Genomic DNA, 19,446 nt, shown 5'->3' with positions numbered 1-19,446 from the left:
TAGTATTGGTTGACAAATACTAAATAATGTCAAATTTTTTTCGAGCCTACCTTTACTACTACGCAGCGTACTTCCGTTGACTCAGGGCGGCGAAAATTTAGAATTTCTCAAGCTAGATATTCGTGTAGACTGACCAGAGTCCGCGAATATACCAAACCGCAGGTATACAGGTAATACTTTGGTCTTGATACTTTGTTTTCACATACGAACTTTGTTTGCAGGCGCTCAGAATTCTAAACTTTAGAAAATTTATAAACGCCCTTCACATTTCAAGTTGTCAAGTTTACTTCCGCATGACAAACCGACTATGCATCATTCATAATTGTAGCGAAAATTGAAAGACACAACGTCAAATTAGCCTTTTTGATGTTGGTCAAACATTTATCGTTCATTTTAGAAATCAACTCTTGTGAATTTAATTGTTTCATTCTGAAGGTATACTAGACCTTTATGTAGCTACCAGACAGTAATGATAAAAGTAAAAATTATGGTGAATGACTTAAAAAAATTAAATTAATAAATTTTCTATAGAAAGTTGAGCAGTTTTCCCCAAATCATCAAGATATACCCCATCCATAAAGGTGAAAAATTAAAATATATGGGCAGATACTTAGGTCCAATTTTTTTACTTTAAAGTCTGCCAATCTCTGTTTCCATTTTGAGACTGACTCAAAAACTAGAAACTAATATAAATTCAAAAACAAGTATATGGATAATGATTTATTAATGAATTTGGATATGGATCGTGGTGATTAAGGGAAATCTACAAAAGTTTCGTGGAAATTTTAAGTTTTCTATATAAAGAAAATAATATCATAGTGTGCCTTTGCGTATTACAACATAAACAACCTTTTATTTTTTATGGGTAAGTCACGTCAAATTGCAAATTTTTTTCAGGGTAGCAAGAAGAAGAGGGGATCATGCAATCAAAAAAGGAGAAAAGTTTATCAGATATTCAAATATCTTTGATTATTGATTTGGCTTGTTATTTATAGTTTCAGCAGTTAGAAACTTGGAATGGCTACTCCTTACAGCTTTGGCATTGTGCCAATTGGTTGCCATGCCTTTAACAAGGCTCGAAATGGTAAGTGTCTTTTCATCAGCATTATTTTGTTGTAAAAGATTAAATTTTCCGCGCAGGGAACTTCCTTTCAGCTTCGCCTCTTAAAATGTCATTGCTTGTATCAGTTTGTTCATTTATAGGCCTGTCTTTTTGACAGCTGTGCTGTTTTTATAAAAAAACAACCATTGTAATTCTTGAAAGTTTGTTTGAAAATATTTTCTTAAGGCTAATTTCAATGCTGATCCCACCACCACTCTTTCTCTTCATCTTCACCCATGTACATGCAGACACACACTTGCCAACAATTTATTAACTCTTTAGTCAAGTGCTCACTTTACACTGTCTGGCCTTTTTTATTTTTACAGAGGTGGCCATTTCCCCCAACAATGCAGAAGTTCATATCTACAAGCAGGTGTCTGGGCGCTGGGAGAAGATGCATGTATTGGAGGGGCATGGGCAGAGGGTGACCAGTCTGGACTGGGCCCCTGAGAGCAACAGGATTGTGAGCTGTGGTGTGGTAAGTGTTTTAGATGTGACATGATTCGGATTTGCCATTTTTGCATTTTGATAATGTTTTTGGTAAGGTGTGTTGAATTTGACTGCACTTTCAAATGTGATGTAGTGAATGATTTTGGATGCTTTAAAAATATTTTTTAGGTTTATCTTTTTGTCAGCATCTAATATAGACAAAAACATGTAGTTAAGAGGCTCACTAGATATATTGTTTCTTTCTAGAATTTTTGATGGGGTAAAATTACTAAATGTTGATGGTGAAAAGCATTGATAAAATATTTTGTACAGTTATTTCAGATCTTTCAGGTGAGCATTTTAATTTTTTACTGATGATTTGGGATATCTATTTGAAAGTCCTTTAACTAAGTGAACAATGCTTCCAGGATCGTAATGCCTATGTATGGACTTTCACTGATGGGAAATGGAAGCCAACTCTTGTCATCTTGAGGATCAACAGAGCAGCAACCTGTGTGCGTTGGTCACCTCAAGGTGAGAATTCAACATAAATCAATTACCTGAATTTATCTTAAAGATGCCCATCACATTCATTTGTTGATTTAATCATATTGTCATTAAAAAGGAGGAAAAAAGGATACACAAGGACTGTTAGACAAAATTTTCAAGTTATTCAAAGCTGATACAAAATCTTTTCTTTCAGAGAACAAGTTTGCTGTGGGAAGTGGGGCACGTGTGATCTCTGTCTGTTACTTTGAGAAGGAGAATGACTGGTGGGTGAGCAAGCACATCAAGAAGCCCATTAGGTCAACAGTCACTAGGTATGGACACAGAAATATATGGGTGTTATCTGTGTGCAGCTAAAACTAAACCAGTACATGCAATTACAGGCCTACAATTGCATAAGTTTATTTTATTTTTCTTTTTGTTTGTGGTAAAGGAATGCTCTTAACAGTTTTAAATAGAGATGCTGATCTGTTATTTGATAAGGTTACCTTTTTCACATTGATAACTGGTATTTGATAATTGAAAACAACTCTAGCATGCAAATGTTGGACATAAATTTTCTTCATTAAAATGGATGTAAAACTCATTACAATCTAGACTGGCATCTTATTAATATAATTGAATTTTGTATTTCAGCCTGGACTGGCATCCAAATAACATCTTGTTAGCCGCTGGGTCTACTGACTTCAAGGCAAGGTAGGTGGTGATAACCATCTTCTCTTCACATTGCTGAACACTGCAGTACTCAAATCTTTGTGTAATTGGAACGTTTTCCAGGTCCAAAATTTCCTAGTTATGTAGCATGTTGGAGTGTGTGTGTGTGTGTGTGTGAGAGAGAGAGAGAGAGAAGAGAAGAGAAAGGGGGGGATGCAGGGGCTGGCTCTTAGAGAGAGAGAGGTTTGTTACTGCTACTGACAATCCAACCCGAGGATAAATATCACAGTTATACTGTGTACACACAATGAAATTGTAAATTTTGTTTAAACAAAACGAAGCCAGCTGTGCCACAATGAATAAGTATTTTTATATATGCTTATGGAAATGTACATTACAGGGTGTTTTCTGGCTGGATTAAGGAGTGCGAGGCCAAACCTCAGGAGACCCCCTGGGGAAAGAAGATGCCCCTGGGCAACCTCATGGTGGAGTTCTCAAATGCACCTGGTGGTGGAGGTGAAAATTGTTGCTGATGCCATTCTTCTGAATCTTTTGGACAGTAATGTCAATGTACAGAACTTACTAGTTGTTTCCCATGTGCTCTTTTTCTACCACTGACTTGTTAGTAGGCTGCATTATTCTGCAAGTGTAAGTAACCTGCATTATTCTGCAAGTGAAGTTCAATTAGATTTAGATTGCTATTTAGCACCAACTTGTTTTCAGTAATTTCTACACATATGCATGTTTTCTCATGACCAAGATTATCAAAAGTTCAACTCCGGTTTCAGGTGGCTGGGTGCATTCTGTTGGCTTCTCTCCCAGTGGAGATAAGCTGGCCTGGGTGGGGCATGACTCCAGTGTGTCTGTGGTCAGTGTGCATAACAAGGATGTGTAAGTACTTTAGGCACAAATTATTTCATAGAAGCCAAGTAATTTTCATTAATTTTCTAAAATACCCCAGTGGCCATTGAGAAGAGTAAAAGTTAAAAATGTGTCATGTATACCATGAACATTAACCCACACACAGTCTAATGAAAGCTGGTCCCCTTCTTCTTTACCTCACTGTCAGGGCAGGCCCGTAAACGGGGGGTTCGGGGGGGTTCGAAAGAACCGCCCCTTTTGCTGGGAAAAGGTCCACTCTGGGTAACATTTGATCTAGGTTCATGAAGTTTTTATGGAAAAAGGTCCACTTTTTCAGAAAAAGAACCCCCCTTTTAAAATTGCTGGCTACGGGCCTGCAGGGTCTCCAATATCAGTGTTAACCCTGCCTTCTTGTGTTACAGTGCATTTATGATAATTTTTTTACCACAATTGAATATTTCAGTGTGACCAATGTGAAGACCACTTTCCTACCATTCCTGTCACTGATCTGGGCCACTGAGAACAGTATAGTGGTAGCTGGACATGACTGCTGCCCAGTGCTGTACTCTACTGATGACCAGGGGAAACTGGCTTTTGTTTCTAAACTGGACATTCCACAAGAGAAGGAAGGAGGAACCATCAGGTACATTGCCTGTGCATATATGCATATTTTAATAAAATAACAATGTCAGATATCTGTGGTAAATTGTATGGAGAGAAAATGCACTGTCATGTAATACGAAATCAAGACTCAGTGTATCAAGACTTACTTATTGCATTATCTCCCCTTTAGTGCCATGAAGCGTTTCCAGACCCTTGATAAAAAGGCAACTACGGATGATGCCAGCTCTGATCTCAAGACCAAACATCAGAATTCCATCACGTAAGTATATTGTGAAGAACTAATGGTATGTTGTTTTTTAAACAGACATTTTGTTCCTTTAATTTGCATTTGTGAAGTAACTGTTTTGTGTCTGTTTGCCAAAAATGCCTTTGAATATTAACCAACTAAAACTGCTGCATACTCGGGTCTTGCACAATAAAATGACCTGAACATACATTTAAATTGGCATCGTTGGTTTGTTTTACCCAGCCATAGTAGCAATTTATTGAGAGAAATAAACATTTTAAATGTGTATATTTTTACATTGTGGTGTGGTCATTTCAGCCAACTATCAGTGTACAGTGGTTCCAGAGAACAGGTGACCAAGTTTGCTTCTTCTGGGGTTGATGGGCAGATTGTTGTCTGGGACTTCAAGGTAAATATGTTGAAAGGAGTTATATAAAATACAAAAAAAAAAATTACTGTAACCAGTCTTTATAAAAAGTTTGGTTATATATTTAACAGTATGCATTTTAAATTGTTTGACAAAACTATAATACATCTTTTTCTGGAACAGTTGAAATTCAAATGGGGTTAAAATGGACTGATTGATAAAGTATTATTACTGCAATTCCTGGGTTTATAACATAATGCTTTTTGTTATGGAAAACACGTCAGAAAATTACTTTGCTCTTGGGTGTTGTTTTTAATATCAAATGCTCATTTAAAATGTTTGGTTTACCTCCATTTGATAAATTAATTAATTGATTTCTTGTTTGATTGATTTTCAGTCTTTGGAGTCTGCTATTGCTGGTCTGAGAATCGCCTAAGCCTATGAAGTAGCCACAAACCATACATGCTCTAGCCAAGTTTGCAAAATGTAAAATCAAGCAGAAAAATGGAGTTGCAGATCTTAGAAAGACATAGAACTAAACTAGTAGACATTGAATTTTATCTAAAGAACACCCTCCCAAACAAAACAGTGCATTGATGGTATGAAATAAAACATTGATTGATATAATTGATATTTGTGCAGACAGAACAATATTGATAAAATGACTGGAGGTAAATTTCCTCATTATGATTCTCACAGATGGATAGAACATGTATTTAAAAGAAAAAGCAAAACGAAAAGAAAGGCGTGTTTTGTAAAAAGTGACTGTTGGTAAAAATAAAGAAAACATTTTGTTCAGCAATGCTAAGACTGAGTCTTTACTTTTAAATTTTATTTTTAGCATCTTCACTCGATTAAAAACGTGTAATATTAATTTATGGATTTCAATCCAAATGAACATCGAAATGAGACTTCCCGTTTTACCTCTGGTCTACTTTAGGCCGTGGTATCTTTCCATGCCCAAATTAAATAAGAGAGATGCATGGACAGATTTTTGTTTGGAACGGTAGATGCATATGTGTGAGACGGGGTTAATGTAAATTGGTGGTCATGCCCTTTGATTTTGGTCACTGGAAGGCGAGTATTAAACTTGCTTGTGGTTTGAACAAAAATGTGCAACCCATAACTCTGATTTATTTCGTAGAAAAGCAGTTAAACAGGTTTTACGCTATATATCACTCAAGGGAAAAGTGTACACATTGCAAAACGTTCACTCATAAAGAAATGCTTACTTGCATTTAACTGCCTTGTTGTTTAAAGAAAAAAGGTTGTCAGAAAACTTTACAGGTTAATTATTTGATCATAAATTGTTCTTTTGTGGAGCTAGGAGAAAGCCTATTGGCAGTAACACTCGTGTGCTGGGCTCCCGATCCAAAGGTAAGCTATTCAACTGTTTAATTACAATGTCTATCATTATTTCTTTTGTGAAATACTGTATTTCAAATGCTTTGCTGTAAAAATATTTTGTTTTATTTCATTCTTATTTTTAAGGTTGAAAATTCTACTATTTTTAGGAAGTGAGCATAATCTAACATATTTACAGTGAGAACTATTAACTGATAAAATGCAGAGTTTAGGACTAAGGGTGGAAAAGGGAAGACATAGAGACTGAATTAAAACCAAGGCTGTGGTAGATGTGACATAGAATACAAATACCGGTATAAGATCGTGTAAGATCACATGACCTAGTCACGGTCGAAATTAAGAAACCGAACAATAGGTATTATATCCTTCGAGTGTAAGCTGATATCTGAAATAACTTGGAAGAAAAAACATTTGTAAAATGTCGTAAGGCTTGATGGAAACTGGGTGAATAATGTATTTTTATGTCTGAAAACTGGAAAAACAGTCTTTATCTGGAAGAAGGCGTATGGGGAGATTAGCCAGTAGGCAGATAAGGATACTTTAAACATAATGTGAGATTTTTTTTTCAATTACGCAAGAGGATAGGCAACTGTAGACGTCCGTCGTAGATTACCGTCAATGTTACAAGAAGTTCGACATGGAGTGGATAAATGTTTTTTTAAAATCATTTGGAACTTTCAAATGGTACAGATAAAACACTATCAAAGTAATAATTTTACCATTTGAAAGTTCCAAATGATTTTTAAAAAACATTTGGAACTTTCAAATGGTACAGATAAAATACTATCAAAGTAATAATCTTACCATTTTCCCCGTGAGATATAACTGAAACAAAAAAAAAAAAAAAAAAAAAAACGCACACATCTGGAGGATTCTGGAAAGGGACACGGTAAGAGTCGAGAACATGGGTTTATTAGGTTTATTCAGATCTATCAGATTGATGGTTCCATCCTGTATTTTCAAAAAATTAAAAAAAAAAAAGAAACATTATTTGGGCTCTTTATAATGCGTTAACCTTTTCCCTTCTAGTTTTCTGACAGTACATCAGAAGTGTCTTACTTTTCCTTCAGTCAGTAATGAGATTAGCACCACAGGCAGTACAAATAACCTGCTTGCATGTACATGTATATTGTAGGCATTCAACAGCTGCCCCAAGCATTTTTCTCAGACCCTTAGCCACCTAGGTCGAGAAAAATGCTTCGGGCAGATTAAATGGTAAAAAATAAGACAAGTGTGACCGTAATTTCGTTATGAGAGGGTCCCATTGGGCATACCTGTGAAAAACACTTTTTATTTCCCGAGATGCGTGAAACGTTAATATTTTTTAGTGTGTTCCGTGAAGCACCCACTTCCCGTGACTCGTGCATGCGGCCTTTTCTTTTTAATTCTTAGCCCTTTGTGAAACGAAGTCATTAATCCGGGGATTCGTGATTTTCAGGATTTTCGACTCGTGAGATATGAAGTTTTATTTGCTGTGATTTGTGAATTGATTATTTTATTTTCCGTGAGCTGTGATCACTACCCCGCCCCCCAAATGGAAATTGTTGTAAACATGTACTTAAGTGAAACTGTTTGTTTTCTTTCAGGAAAATGTCGCAAAATCAGTCGCAAAAATCTAAATGGGACCATTCCTGGGATTCATCTGGACTTGGTTCAAGAAGTTCTCACCAAGAAATCCGTAAGTTCTATGCAGACTGGGCTAATGAGTATGACAGAGAATACTTGGATAACCTGGGATATGCGGGACACAAGATAGCGGCCGAAACACTTGCAAAATGGGTTAAAAACAAGGATGCACGCATATTAGACGCAGGCGCAGGTACCGGGTTGGTTGGAGAATGTCTCCAACAACTTGGATATAACAACTTGGATGCACTTGATATCTCTCCAGAGATGCTTGCAATTGCTGAGAAGAAAGGCATTTATAAAAATATGTACGTGGATACTCTCGGAGGACCGACTCCAATTCAACTGCCTTCCAACCAGTATGATGCAGTGTTAATCATTGGCGCCATTACCCATACACGAGCCGCTTCGTTAGATGAGCTGATCAGGATCACCAGGCACAATGGAGTTATCATCTTCACACTGCGCGTCGACGTCGCCGAAGATCCTGATAACGAATATGATTTCAAACAGAAACTGCCACAGTTAGAATGTGAGAAAAAGGTGGAGCTTTTAGCAAACCCTCGTACTGCTTATCGTGTACCCTACGACTGTTTTATGTATTCCTACCGGGTGCTGAAGGATACTGAATAGTGGCTTTTTGTGTTATGAAATTGGGGATCTTTGGATTCAAGCTTGAAGTTTTCGCATATTAAGTTTAACGTGCTATATCTCACTGCATCTTGAAGGATATGTTTTTAATTGTGACTTAGGAATTTGACATTGCAGTTTAATTTTAGAATATGCTAATTAAAAGAAAAATGTCTTTGCAGTAAATATTCAGCGTCGCTTAGATTTTTGTATGAACTCGTTTGAGAAGGTTTGTTTTAACTTAGAGACAAACGTTCAGCGTCGTTTTGAATGTATTTGTATCACAAAAAAGTAAACAACCCGAGTGCTCAATATCTGGTACATGAATGCATCCATGACTGGACTGTGGCAATAGAACAGAAATGAAATTTATTTTAGTTAGGGGCCTTTGTGCTAAGATATTAGAAACAGGTAGTTTTTATAAGCACAATTAGAACTTTATAGACGTATGATAAGTTTTCGACAAAATTTTCCCCTGCAAATACATCATTTTATGGTATGAGCTACTAGTTAGAAAATATTGCTATTATGTCGACACATCATTGCATTTTGTGTAATTAATAAAATTGGACCACTATATTCATATAATGCATTGTTTTATTCAATTCGCAGGCTCCCAGCCGGGGAGGGTGGGTCCGCTCTGGGTGCCATATCTTCTAGGAACACAAAGGTTTCATGGTAAAAGGTCCACTTTTTCAATAAAAGACCCAAATGACCCCCTTCCCCTTTGAAATAGCTGGCTACGGGCCTGAATTCGTATCATTCCATGTTAAAGACTGTCTAAATCAGCAATTTTTTCAAAACGTTATTTTAATACTAGGGTACTACATGTACATCGAAAACTGTAGCCTACGTCTTTTTTTATTTTGCTTATTAGGCTATAATCCTCCTAAAACCGTAGAGGTACCGATCAGCAATAAAAGAAATTCTATTTTTATGACTTCTGGATATCTCACATAAGCATTACATTTACCTTTATCTTCTATCTTCTATATTTTTGCAAACCAGGGTCAATACAGCATGTCGCAGGCTATATTAGGTCCGGAGTTTCTTTCTTTCTTTCTTTTTCCCTCCGCTTGGAGTTGATCAGTGAGTAGACTACAGAAAAGATGGTGATTATACGCGTATGTTGGAAACAAGAGGCCTACTAATATACAAATCTGATTACATTCAGCGAGAGTCACTGCGGAGTTGGGTTGATCTACGTAGAACAAAAGTTTCATTAGAAATGATCCCTAAGATATAAAAGCATTTAACTTTCCTTCTTAGCACTTTGTAGACTGGCCTTTAGATTACCGAGTTTGGCGTTTTCGTACGACTGTCACAAATAATGAAATCAAGGTCACCCAGAGTGTCGCTGTGATCGCTCTCCGTGTGACAGGTCAACCAAATACAACAAGCAGTCAGTAAAACAGGGGCATTTTGATCTTACCCATGACCTTCATTTGGACTGTTTATTCACGTCTTTAGATCAGCTGTGAGGACGTTAAATTCACCATTAACATATACCAGACACGGTAAGCATAATTTCATCATTTATGTATTGATCTAGTACTGTATATTTGCACAATTCGGCAACGCCTCGATTATTACACTCTTATAACGTTATATCACACACTGTGGACGACTCCGTCTGTAAAATGTAACCTAGACGGTGATGGATTTATATTTCGTTTCGTCATGCTTTTTTGTGTTGAATTTGAAAAGCGTAACTAATCTTTCCCCAGTAAAAAAGAAATTGAAAATTGTCAATCTATACACGAAGGTGAATTTTGCACATCTTGTATTAATGTTATATTACAAGGTAGGGATTTTGAGCTGATCAGGATCACCAAACACAATGGTATTATCGTCTTTACACTCCGTGTCAACGTCGCCGAAGATCCAGATGAAGTCGATTTCAAACAGAAACTGCCAACAATAGAATCTGAAAACAAAGTGACGCTTCTTTCCAGTAAATATGAATATGTGTTGACTTCTTTTACTCAGCCTTGACCAAGACTCATCCATGCTATACGAGGTGGCATATTTTCCTTCCTAACCCACCACGCTGCAATAAGGGAACAACTTCCTGACGTAAAAGTGCAGACGAGAGAGACTACAGAAATGATTTGTTTTGAGTGTTACAGGGATGTAACGTTACAAATTCTGTTGAGTCAGAATTGCTACAGGACAGACAAAATGCCATATACAGGTGTAGTTATATTAAAGGTGCAAATGAAGTCAATTTTTGCCACAAAAGCCAACAAATATGTCGGCATATAGTTTCAAGTAGTAAAACTAAGAGAATTACCAGAAGGCATTGTTTAATTTTATCCGAAAAATTATATTTGAACGGATTTTTCTGCTAACATTCTATGTTGTATATCAATGTGGCAGAAAAGTAAGTCACCAAAGTAGGTTTAATTTCTGACCAAAAATTTAAAGAAATGAACTGTCATAAGCTCTTTTAAGGCTGATCGGGTGATTTATTCAGTTTATCCCTTGGCATGTTGAATTTATTTGAGTCGTATAAGAAACTAGTAGAAGTGGTTTATTTGCGTTACTGGGAAACCACTCCTCACCGCTGCTCGGTTCATATGTACCTTTAAAAGAACCTGCCTTTGTTCGTCATGTTTACTTCTTGAAAACTTATAATAGAAAGTTCAGTAGTGTTTTTATCCTCCCTGTACAAGTAAATGGATAAATACGGCCATATTTTGCTTTCAAAAATATCACAAATATTCCATTGCTGAAAACCTACCTCGCATCCCATGTTTTTGTGCCGGTGTCACGTGTACGGCCCGTCACGAACTATTCCTAAACTTAGTAGAAAAGATTTAAGGAACTAATATCAGCTTCAGTTGAAAAACAAGTTTGATTAGTTTATTATTTTGGAAGTTATACAGTTACTTAGTATACTTATTAAGTCCATTTTCTGTTTTTCTTAATATTTCCTTTCTGGTGCAAAAAAGAACATCATTCAGTTAATTTAAATGGATATATGTGTTTTGTAATTGTTGATCTTCAGCGATCTCTCTGGAAGAAAAAAATATATTTTCCAAGATGGTATCTTGGTTACTAAAGGAAAGAAAAAAAAGAGAAAAAGAGCAGCTTAAGGTTGTACTTCTATCTTGGATTTCATCTCTACCCCAGAAAAAGGAGAAAGATTGATAGTGGTGAGGTTTTTAAATTTTAGTTTATTTGCAATAACATGATATGTTTCTCAAATCTTGAAGTTATCTATGAGATTTTGTCATATAAATCATGTTAGATATATTTTTTAATTGTTATGATGCAAAATTGAAAGTGAATTGGTAAATTTGGTTGTAGATTTGATACATACTTTTGCTTTGTGCCCAAAAAAATTAATATCTAGAAATTTGCCATATCAATCCCACCATTTTCATTTTGTTTACACACGTAAGTCAACATGTATTCCCCTTTTCTGTTTAGATTGTGCCTCAGGCCTTGGGCAGAGAAATTTGCTCCAGATAAAAAACTGTTTGCAGCAGCATCCTCTTTCCAGGGGTAGTGTCAGTATTAAATTGGTAATGCATTTCAGTTTTAGTCAATAATTCTTCACATTTTTTAAAAGTCAAAGGCATAATTGAGTTTAAGTATATTATTTTTGGAGGTATTAATGTAGGCATATAAAACATCAAATTAGCTTGAAATGTAATTTTTACATTAAATTTTGAGAAATTAAATTTCTTTGATGATGTTTCTTATATGAATTTTGCTCAGATAAGGAGGCATTTCTTAGACAAGATTGAAGATAAAGTGCTTGGTCTACCACAGATGGGAAGTGATGCATTTGTACTGTTGATTGATATTATTCTTAGATGATCCTATAAAACAAATAAAAATTATCCAGTTAAAAGACTTAAACAAAATATTCATTCCTTTTTGACTGAAACAGTAGGCCATGTAATTTTTTTATTATAGTGCAATAGTAGATGCCATTGAAGAAAAAATTCCGTACTTCCAAAATGTGTTGATGAAACCTGAGGCAAAATTATGTTTAATTAAGTAGACACGCACAATTTATTTGTGAAGTAAATGATAAAAGAATGTGTCTTTGTTTCATATTGCAGAAAATGAGCCACCTAGATATAAGGAAACATCTCGAAGTCAGTGTGTGGAGTCGGGTTCAGTACTGAGACAGTTGAATTTTACAATTTTGTTTTACACTGTGTTTCACAGCATACGTGTTTCATTCAGTTACTCAAATAGCCTTTTGTGCTATAATGCACTGTTGCATCATCTTGGATGATTAGGCAAATAAACTCGGTTTTAACATTGTGCTTGTAATGATTAATCCATTTTTTGTTGTATTTAAATGCAGTGATTTCTCATTGTTTTTATGTGATATTTATTGTACATCATGAATTACAAATATTTTGTCATTTAGGGAAAATATACCCAGTTAACCCAATTAAACAAGTTAGACTTTTTGTGTGTCAGTGTACTTGTGAAAATGATTTGGAATTATATTTTTATTACTGAAATATATCAGTTTTGATTCATCAATACTAATTAGTGATGTATCTTCTTTTCAATGGTACCAGTTTGTATTTTGCAATGTTGAATTAATTTCACAGTATTGATGGAGGCAGTGTATCTCTTTTACACATTTTGGTAACATTTTTCTTTTTTCTTTTTTAGATATATGATTTTTTAGATATATGATGGTAGTTGCAGTTAATAGTAAGTGAATTTTTTTTTGTATATTCGGTCTGTGATATATGATATCATTTACCATGTGCTGTCAAATTGAAGGATATTCTGAATTTTTTATATTGTACTTATTATTATTATTATAACAACAATAATTAGAATATTGTTTGATTTTTCACTTATATTCACTACTAATGAAATATTGTATTCAAACTTTTCAGAAAATTAAATGTTCATATAATTAACATCGCCTTCTTTTTTCTTCAATAAAAAACTGAAAATTTTTAAAAATATTTTGCGACAAAAGGTCCACTTTTTCAGAAAAAGACCCCCCCCCCCCCCCCCCTTTGAAATTGCTCTCTACGGGCCTGCATCAGAATTGGCTGTGGTGGATGTGGCATGCACAACAATTTATCGTGTAAGATCGCATTGGCCTACTCACGGTCGAAATATAGAAACCCTACAATAGGTATTTGTGTATCTTACGGGTGCAGACTTAAGTAGTTTGAAATAACTTTACCTTGGCATAAGGGAGAAAAAATCATTTCCGCACGTCCACAACACTGGGCAACAACAATGGGAATGAATGAGTTTAAATATTGATCACTAAAAATATCTAACCGTGTACCTTTCCAGACCGTAATCTAGGACGAACTAAGGCTGCGTTCACATGAAAACTCTATTTTCTAAAAATTTAAAAATCGTAATTACTGGCAGCGCCGAGAATTAATTACAGCTTTGGAAGTAACTGGCTCGCGCTGCCCATAATTACGCCGTGGGATATTCAGGGCACAGACCGTGATCACAAGATACCGCAAATAGATTTTTAGATTTTTAGAAAATAGATTTTTCATGTGAACGCAGCCTTATACTGTTGTCATAACAAGTCATAATACGTTACGTACGCCATAACAGGTTTGGTCAGACAGAAGTAATTTACAAATAACACGAGTTTCTTTCGCAAGGGGATAGGCAACAGTATAAGTTCGTTGTAGATTACGGTCAATGTCACAAGAACTTCGGGAATGAGTGGATAAATGTTTTTTTATCATTTGGAAAATATCAGAAAGTACAAATTTGCCGTGCAAAGTAATAATTTTACCATATGCCTGGTGAGTGAAGTGATATAACGGAAAGAAGAAAAACCGCACATATCTGGAGGATTCTGGAAAGGTACACGGTAAGAGCCGAGAATAAGGGTTTATAAGGTTGGATGGATGGTTCATTCTTGTATTTTCAAGGAATTTTGAAAAACATTATATGAAGTCATAATAATGTGTTAGCTTTTTCCCTTCTCCTCTTCTCTTATAAATACATCAGAAATGTCATTCTTTTCCTGGACAGCCAGCGTCAAGATTTAGCACCACTTACAATTATTTACAAATAACCTGCTTGAATGTATATGCCTAATAATGTAGGCATTCAACAGCCACTCGGAACTACTCCTATGTCTCGCGCATTTGACTTGTGTGGAGCGTAGCGGAGTCAGCCGAGGATTGCTGATTGTTCAACAACTGCCTCCAAGCATTTTTCACAGCCCCGTAGGCCCGTAGACCGAGAAAAATGCTTCGGGCAGCTTTAATGGTAAAAAAAAGTGAAGTGTAACAGTAAGTTCGTTATGTGTGGGTCCCACTGTGTATATCCGTGAAAACCACTTTTTCCCTAGATGCATAGAACGTTAATATTATTTAGTGTGATCTGTAAAACACCCCATTTCCATGACTCGTGAATGAAGCTTTAATTCTTTGCTCCTCTTGAAACCAAGTAATCATAGCCGTCAATTCGTGATTTTCAGAATTTTCGGCTCGCATCATTGTAACTGTTGTAAACATGTACTTCAGTGAAACTGTTTGTTTTCTTTCAGGAAAATGTCGCAAAACCAGTCGCAAAAATCTAAATGGGACCATTCCTGGGATTCATCTGGACTTGGTTCAAGAAGTTCTCACCAAGAAATCCGTGAGTTCTATGCAGACTGGGCTAATGAGTATGACAGAGAACTATTAGATAACCTTGGGTATGCGGGACACAAGAAAGCGGCCGAAACACTTGCAAAATGGGTTAAAAATAAAGATGCACGCATATTAGACGCAGGCGCAGGTACCGGGTTGGTTGGAGAATGTCTCCAACAACTTGGATATAACAACTTGGATGCACTTGATATCTCTCCAGAGATGCTTGAGATTGCTGAGAAGAAAGGCATTTATAAAAATATGTACGTGGATACTCTCGGAGGACCGACTCCAATTCAACTGCCTTCCAACCAGTATGATGCAGTGTTAATCATTGGCGCCATTACCCATACACGAGCCGCTGCGTTAGATGAGCTGATCAGGATCACCAGGCACAATGGAGTTATCATCTTCACACTGCGCGTCGACGTCGCCGAAGATCCTGATAACGAATATGATTTCAAACAGAAACTGCCACAGTTAGAAAGTGAGAAAAAAGTGGAGCTTTTAGCAAACCCTCGTACTGCTTATCGTATACCCTACGACTGTTTTATGTATTCCTACCGGGTGCTGAAGGATAATGATTAGTGCCTTTTTGTGTTATGTTACTTCAAGGGGGATATTAGAATTAAAACTTTCACGTTTTGGCATGTTAACTTGATTGATATCTTGTTAATAATGACTTAGGAATTTGACATTGCAGTTTAATTTCAGAAATTCTATTAAAAAGAAAAATGGCTTTGCAGTATATATATCCGCTTAGAATTTTGTGTGAACCCATTTGAGAAGGTTTGTTTTAACACAGAGACAAACGTTCAACGTGGTTTTAAATATTTGTATTATAATAAGTAAACAACCCAAGTTCTCAATATCTTGTATGTGAATGCGTCCTTGACTGGACTATGGCAGTAGAACAGAAAAAAAATATTTTAGTAAGGGGGCCTTTGTGCTAGATATTAGAAACAGGTAATTTTTTTAGTAACTAGCACTTTATAGACGTTATTAGCTACTAGTTGGGAAATATAACTATCATGTCAACACATCATTACATTTATATAAATAATAAAGTCGGATCACTATATTCAAATAATGCATTGTTTTATTTAATTCACAAGCTGGTAACCGGGGGGGGGGGGGGGGGGGCGCTCTGGGCGCCTTATCTTCTAGGATCACAAATGGTAAAAGGGCCACTTTTTCAATAAAGGACCCAAAAGACCCCTTTCCCTTTGACATGGCTGGCTACGGGCCTGAATTCGTATCATTCCATGTTAAAGACTGTCTAAATCAGCAAATTTTCAATACGTTATTTAAATACTAGGGTAGCCTACTACATCGAAAACTGTACATCTTTTTTTATTTTACTTATTAGACTATAATCCTCCTTAAACTGTAGAGATGCCGATCACCAATAAAAGAAATTTTATTTTTATGACTTCTGGAAATCTCACATAGGCATTACATTTACCTTAATCTTTTATCTTCTATATTTTTGCAAACCAGGGTCAATACAGCATGTCGCAGGCTATATTAGGTCCGGAGTTTCTTTCTTTCTTTCTTTTCCCCTCCGCTTGGCGTTGATCAATGAGTAAACTACAGAAAAGCTGGTGATTATACGCGTATGTTGGAAACAAGATGAGCCGTACTAATATACAAATCTGATCTGATTACATTCAGCGAGAGTCACTGCGGAGTTGGGTTGATCTACGTAGAACAAAAGTTTCATTAGAAATGATCCCTAAGATATAAACGCATTTAACTTTCCTTCTTAGCACTTTGTAGACTGGCCTCAAGATTAATGGGTTTTGCGTTTTCGTACGACTGTCACAAATAATGAAATCAAGGTCACCCACAGTGTCACTTACTGTGATCGCTCTCCGTGTGACAGGTCAACCAAATACAACAAGCAGTCAGTACAACAGGAGCATTTTGATCTTACCCATGACCTTCATTTGGACTGTTTATTCACGTCTTTAGATCAGCTGTGAGGACGTTAAATTCTCCATTAACATACACCAGACACGGTAAGCATACATGTAATTTCATCATTTATGTATTGATCTGGTACTGTATACTTGCATAATTCGGCAACGCCTCGATTGTTACACTCTTATATATCACACACAGTGGACGACTCGGTCTGTAATAAGTAACCTAGACGGTGATGGATTTATATTTTGTTTTTGTCATGCTTTTTTTATAATGAATTTGAAAAGCGTAACTACTCTTTCCCCAGTAAAAAAGAAATTGAAAATATGTCAATCTATACACAGAGGTGAATGTTTCTAAGAAGTTTGCACATCTTATATTAACGTTATGTTACAAGGCATGGATTCTGAATCAGAGAGTATTTAGATGTGAGCATTACATGTTCTCATGCGTCTCTTCAGATGAACATGAACTGTTTGTATCGCGTAATAGAATATAAATTTCATAGTTATGGAAACGCTGTCGTGCAAGCGCCCCCCCCCCCTTTATTCATTCCTTTTCACCCAGTCCATCTCTACACACAGATTTAAATAATCGTATCCGTACACGTTACTTGTTACTACATTAGCATCAGGTGCTGAGCGGGCTAATACAAACGCCATTCTATACGCACTGTCATCAATAGTGAAAAGATTCCCAGCGGGGATTACGTAACAAGAATTCAAGTGGGTCGTTCATATTTGATCCGCAGACTACTTAGTCCGCTGTTGTGAATGCGATCTTTCTGTCAAACGAGAACCTTCAAATGAACAAAGCTTCTCACGTGAACCAACAACAATTCGGCAACAATTAAGCTCAATACTTTGACTACGTACCCAACCGAAATATCTCTTCACATAAGCAGTATTTACTTTAATTCAGAGTATTAGAGTGCATTCTAAACATATGACCCGCGGACTAATTGATCCGCCGACTAAATATATCCGACCCCACTTAAAAGGAAGCTGCTTATATATATTTTTATTTATTTTTATTTCCTGGCAGGTACTAAGAGTTTGACGAGTTTGACCCCATATTCTTATATTTATTAAATACATGTGACGTGAGTGGCGACAATGCAGTATTTCATGTTATGCAGATATCATCTTTAATATTTTTATACATAATATTCTGATACCTTTTAGTCTAAATTAATTACCATATACTTAGTTATTGCACTGCTTTTCCAGTAAAATGGCTCACAAATCGGCAGCATTCGGATTGAAATGGAGGAGTTCTCCAACAGACATTCGTAATCATTACGCCAAGAGATCTGCTCAATATGACAAAGAGGTTTCAGATGAAATAGGTTACGTGGCACCTCGCAAAGCGGCTGAGATACTGGCAACATGGATTAAAGACAAGGATGCCCGAATACTAGATGCAGGTGCAGGGACGGGATTGGTTGGAAAATGCCTCCAACAACTAGGATATAACAACCTGGATGCACTTGATATCTGTCCAGAGATGATTGAAATTGCTGAGAGAAAAGGTGTATACAAGAATATGTATGTCGATATTCTTGGTGGTCCTAACCCAATCCAACTGCCGTCCAACCAGTATGATGCAGTGGTATGTGTTGGAGTTATTGAGCACCTCGGTCCCCTTGTGTTAGATGAGCTGATCAGGATCACCAAACACAATGGTATTATCGTCTTCACACTCCGCGTCGACGTGGCAGAAGATCCAGATGAAGTCGATTTCAAACAGAAACTGCCAACAATAGAATCTGAAAACAAAGTGACGCTTCTATCCAAACTTCCACTGCTTATCATGATGTGACTGACTGCTTTATGTATTATTACAGAGTTCTGAAAGAACCTTCATGATACCTTCACTGATGGCACCCTACTTGGAAATTCAACTTGTGCTCCTCTCCCAGTACCTTTGTATCCCTTGCTTATATGAAGAAACTCTGGCATTTAGTGTCACGAAAGATAAATAAATAAATAAATGAATAAATAAATAGCATTAATGTGTAAATATGAATATGTGTTGACTTCTTTTACTCAGTCTTGACCAAGACTCATCCATGCTACACGTAGCAAGTAGGTTTAATTTCTGACCAAAAAACTTAAAGAAATGAACTGTCATAAGCTCTTTTAAGGCTGATCGGGTGATTTATTCAGTTTATCCCTTGGCATGTTGAATTTATTTGAGTCGTATAAGAAACTAGTAGAAGTGATTATTTGCGTTACTGGGAATCCCCTCTTCACCGCTGCTCGGTTCATATGTACCTTTAAAAGAACCTGCCTTTGTTCATCATGTTTACTTCTTGAAAATTTATAATAAAAAGTTCAGTAGTGTTTTTATCCTCCCTGTACAAGTAAATGGATAAATATGGCCATATTTTGCTTTCAAAAATATCACAAATATTCAATTGCTGAAAACCTACCTCGCATCCCATGTTTTTATGTGCCGGTGTCACGTGTACGGCCCGTCACGAACTATTCCTACACTTAGTAGAAAAGATTTGTGGAAC

The 19,446-nt window shown here is 36.3% G+C and overlaps 4 protein-coding genes across 7 annotated transcripts; all 4 read left to right on the top strand.

Moving 5' to 3' along the window:
• The first annotated feature begins 9 nt into the window (after positions 1-9).
• On the top strand, positions 10-5,578 carry LOC106165378 (actin-related protein 2/3 complex subunit 1A-B-like). The gene is made up of 12 exons (XM_013543588.3): positions 10-170; positions 996-1,084; positions 1,429-1,580; positions 1,960-2,065; positions 2,235-2,352; positions 2,675-2,734; positions 3,093-3,208; positions 3,481-3,583; positions 4,017-4,196; positions 4,347-4,436; positions 4,722-4,812; positions 5,168-5,578. Exons 2-12 carry the CDS (start codon positions 1,018-1,020, stop codon positions 5,204-5,206), a joined length of 1,122 nt encoding a protein of 373 aa, XP_013399042.2. The 5' UTR covers positions 10-170; positions 996-1,017; the 3' UTR covers positions 5,207-5,578.
• A 157-nt stretch (positions 5,579-5,735) lies between these two features.
• On the top strand, positions 5,736-9,021 carry LOC106165388 (methyltransferase-like protein 27). The gene is made up of 2 exons (XM_013543598.3): positions 5,736-6,147; positions 7,722-9,021. Exon 2 carries the CDS (start codon positions 7,726-7,728, stop codon positions 8,392-8,394), a length of 669 nt encoding a protein of 222 aa, XP_013399052.1. The 5' UTR covers positions 5,736-6,147; positions 7,722-7,725; the 3' UTR covers positions 8,395-9,021.
• Positions 9,022-9,738: 717 nt separating this feature from the next.
• LOC106164845 (methyltransferase-like protein 27) lies at positions 9,739-16,083 on the top strand. Of its 4 annotated transcripts, XM_013542895.2 has the most exons (3): positions 9,739-9,908; positions 10,196-10,585; positions 14,915-16,083. In XM_013542895.2, the coding sequence occupies exon 3, from the start codon at positions 14,919-14,921 to the stop codon at positions 15,585-15,587; it is 669 nt and encodes a 222-aa protein (XP_013398349.2). In that variant the 5' UTR covers positions 9,739-9,908; positions 10,196-10,585; positions 14,915-14,918; the 3' UTR covers positions 15,588-16,083. The 4 variants fall into 4 exon arrangements, with proteins under 4 accessions (XP_013398349.2, XP_013398342.2, XP_086862206.1 ...); XM_013542888.2 differs by lacking the exon at positions 10,196-10,585 and having other exon boundaries at positions 9,741-9,908; XM_087006080.1 differs by lacking the exons at positions 9,739-9,908; positions 10,196-10,585 and adding an exon at positions 14,009-14,223.
• Positions 16,084-16,693: 610 nt separating this feature from the next.
• LOC106165045 (methyltransferase-like protein 27) lies at positions 16,694-18,940 on the top strand. The gene is made up of 2 exons (XM_013543131.2): positions 16,694-17,020; positions 18,155-18,940. Exon 2 carries the CDS (start codon positions 18,159-18,161, stop codon positions 18,744-18,746), a length of 588 nt encoding a protein of 195 aa, XP_013398585.2. The 5' UTR covers positions 16,694-17,020; positions 18,155-18,158; the 3' UTR covers positions 18,747-18,940.
• The last annotated feature ends 506 nt before the right edge of the window (positions 18,941-19,446 follow it).

Source organism: Lingula anatina, chromosome 2 (genome assembly GCF_051362555.1).
Source record: "Lingula anatina isolate TDL-2025a chromosome 2, LinAna3.0, whole genome shotgun sequence".
Lineage (NCBI taxonomy): Eukaryota > Metazoa > Brachiopoda > Lingulata > Lingulida > Lingulidae > Lingula > Lingula anatina.
Note: the sequence above shows the minus strand (reverse complement) of the source record. Positions and strands in the feature narration are given on the sequence as shown.

Coding starts and splice junctions, on each gene's coding strand:
- LOC106165388 (XM_013543598.3), top strand. CDS start 7,726: ATGTCGCAAAATCAGTCGCAAAAATCTAAATGGGACCATTCCTGGGAT.
- LOC106165045 (XM_013543131.2), top strand. CDS start 18,159: ATGGCTCACAAATCGGCAGCATTCGGATTGAAATGGAGGAGTTCTCCA.
- LOC106164845 (XM_013542895.2), top strand. CDS start 14,919: ATGTCGCAAAACCAGTCGCAAAAATCTAAATGGGACCATTCCTGGGAT.
- LOC106165378 (XM_013543588.3), top strand. CDS start 1,018: ATGGCTACTCCTTACAGCTTTGGCATTGTGCCAATTGGTTGCCATGCC. Junction 2,735..3,092: donor TCTACTGACTTCAAGGCAAG/GTAGGTGGTGAT, acceptor TGTACATTACAG/GGTGTTTTCTGGCTGGATTA. Junction 3,584..4,016: donor AGTGTGCATAACAAGGATGT/GTAAGTACTTTA, acceptor TGAATATTTCAG/TGTGACCAATGTGAAGACCA.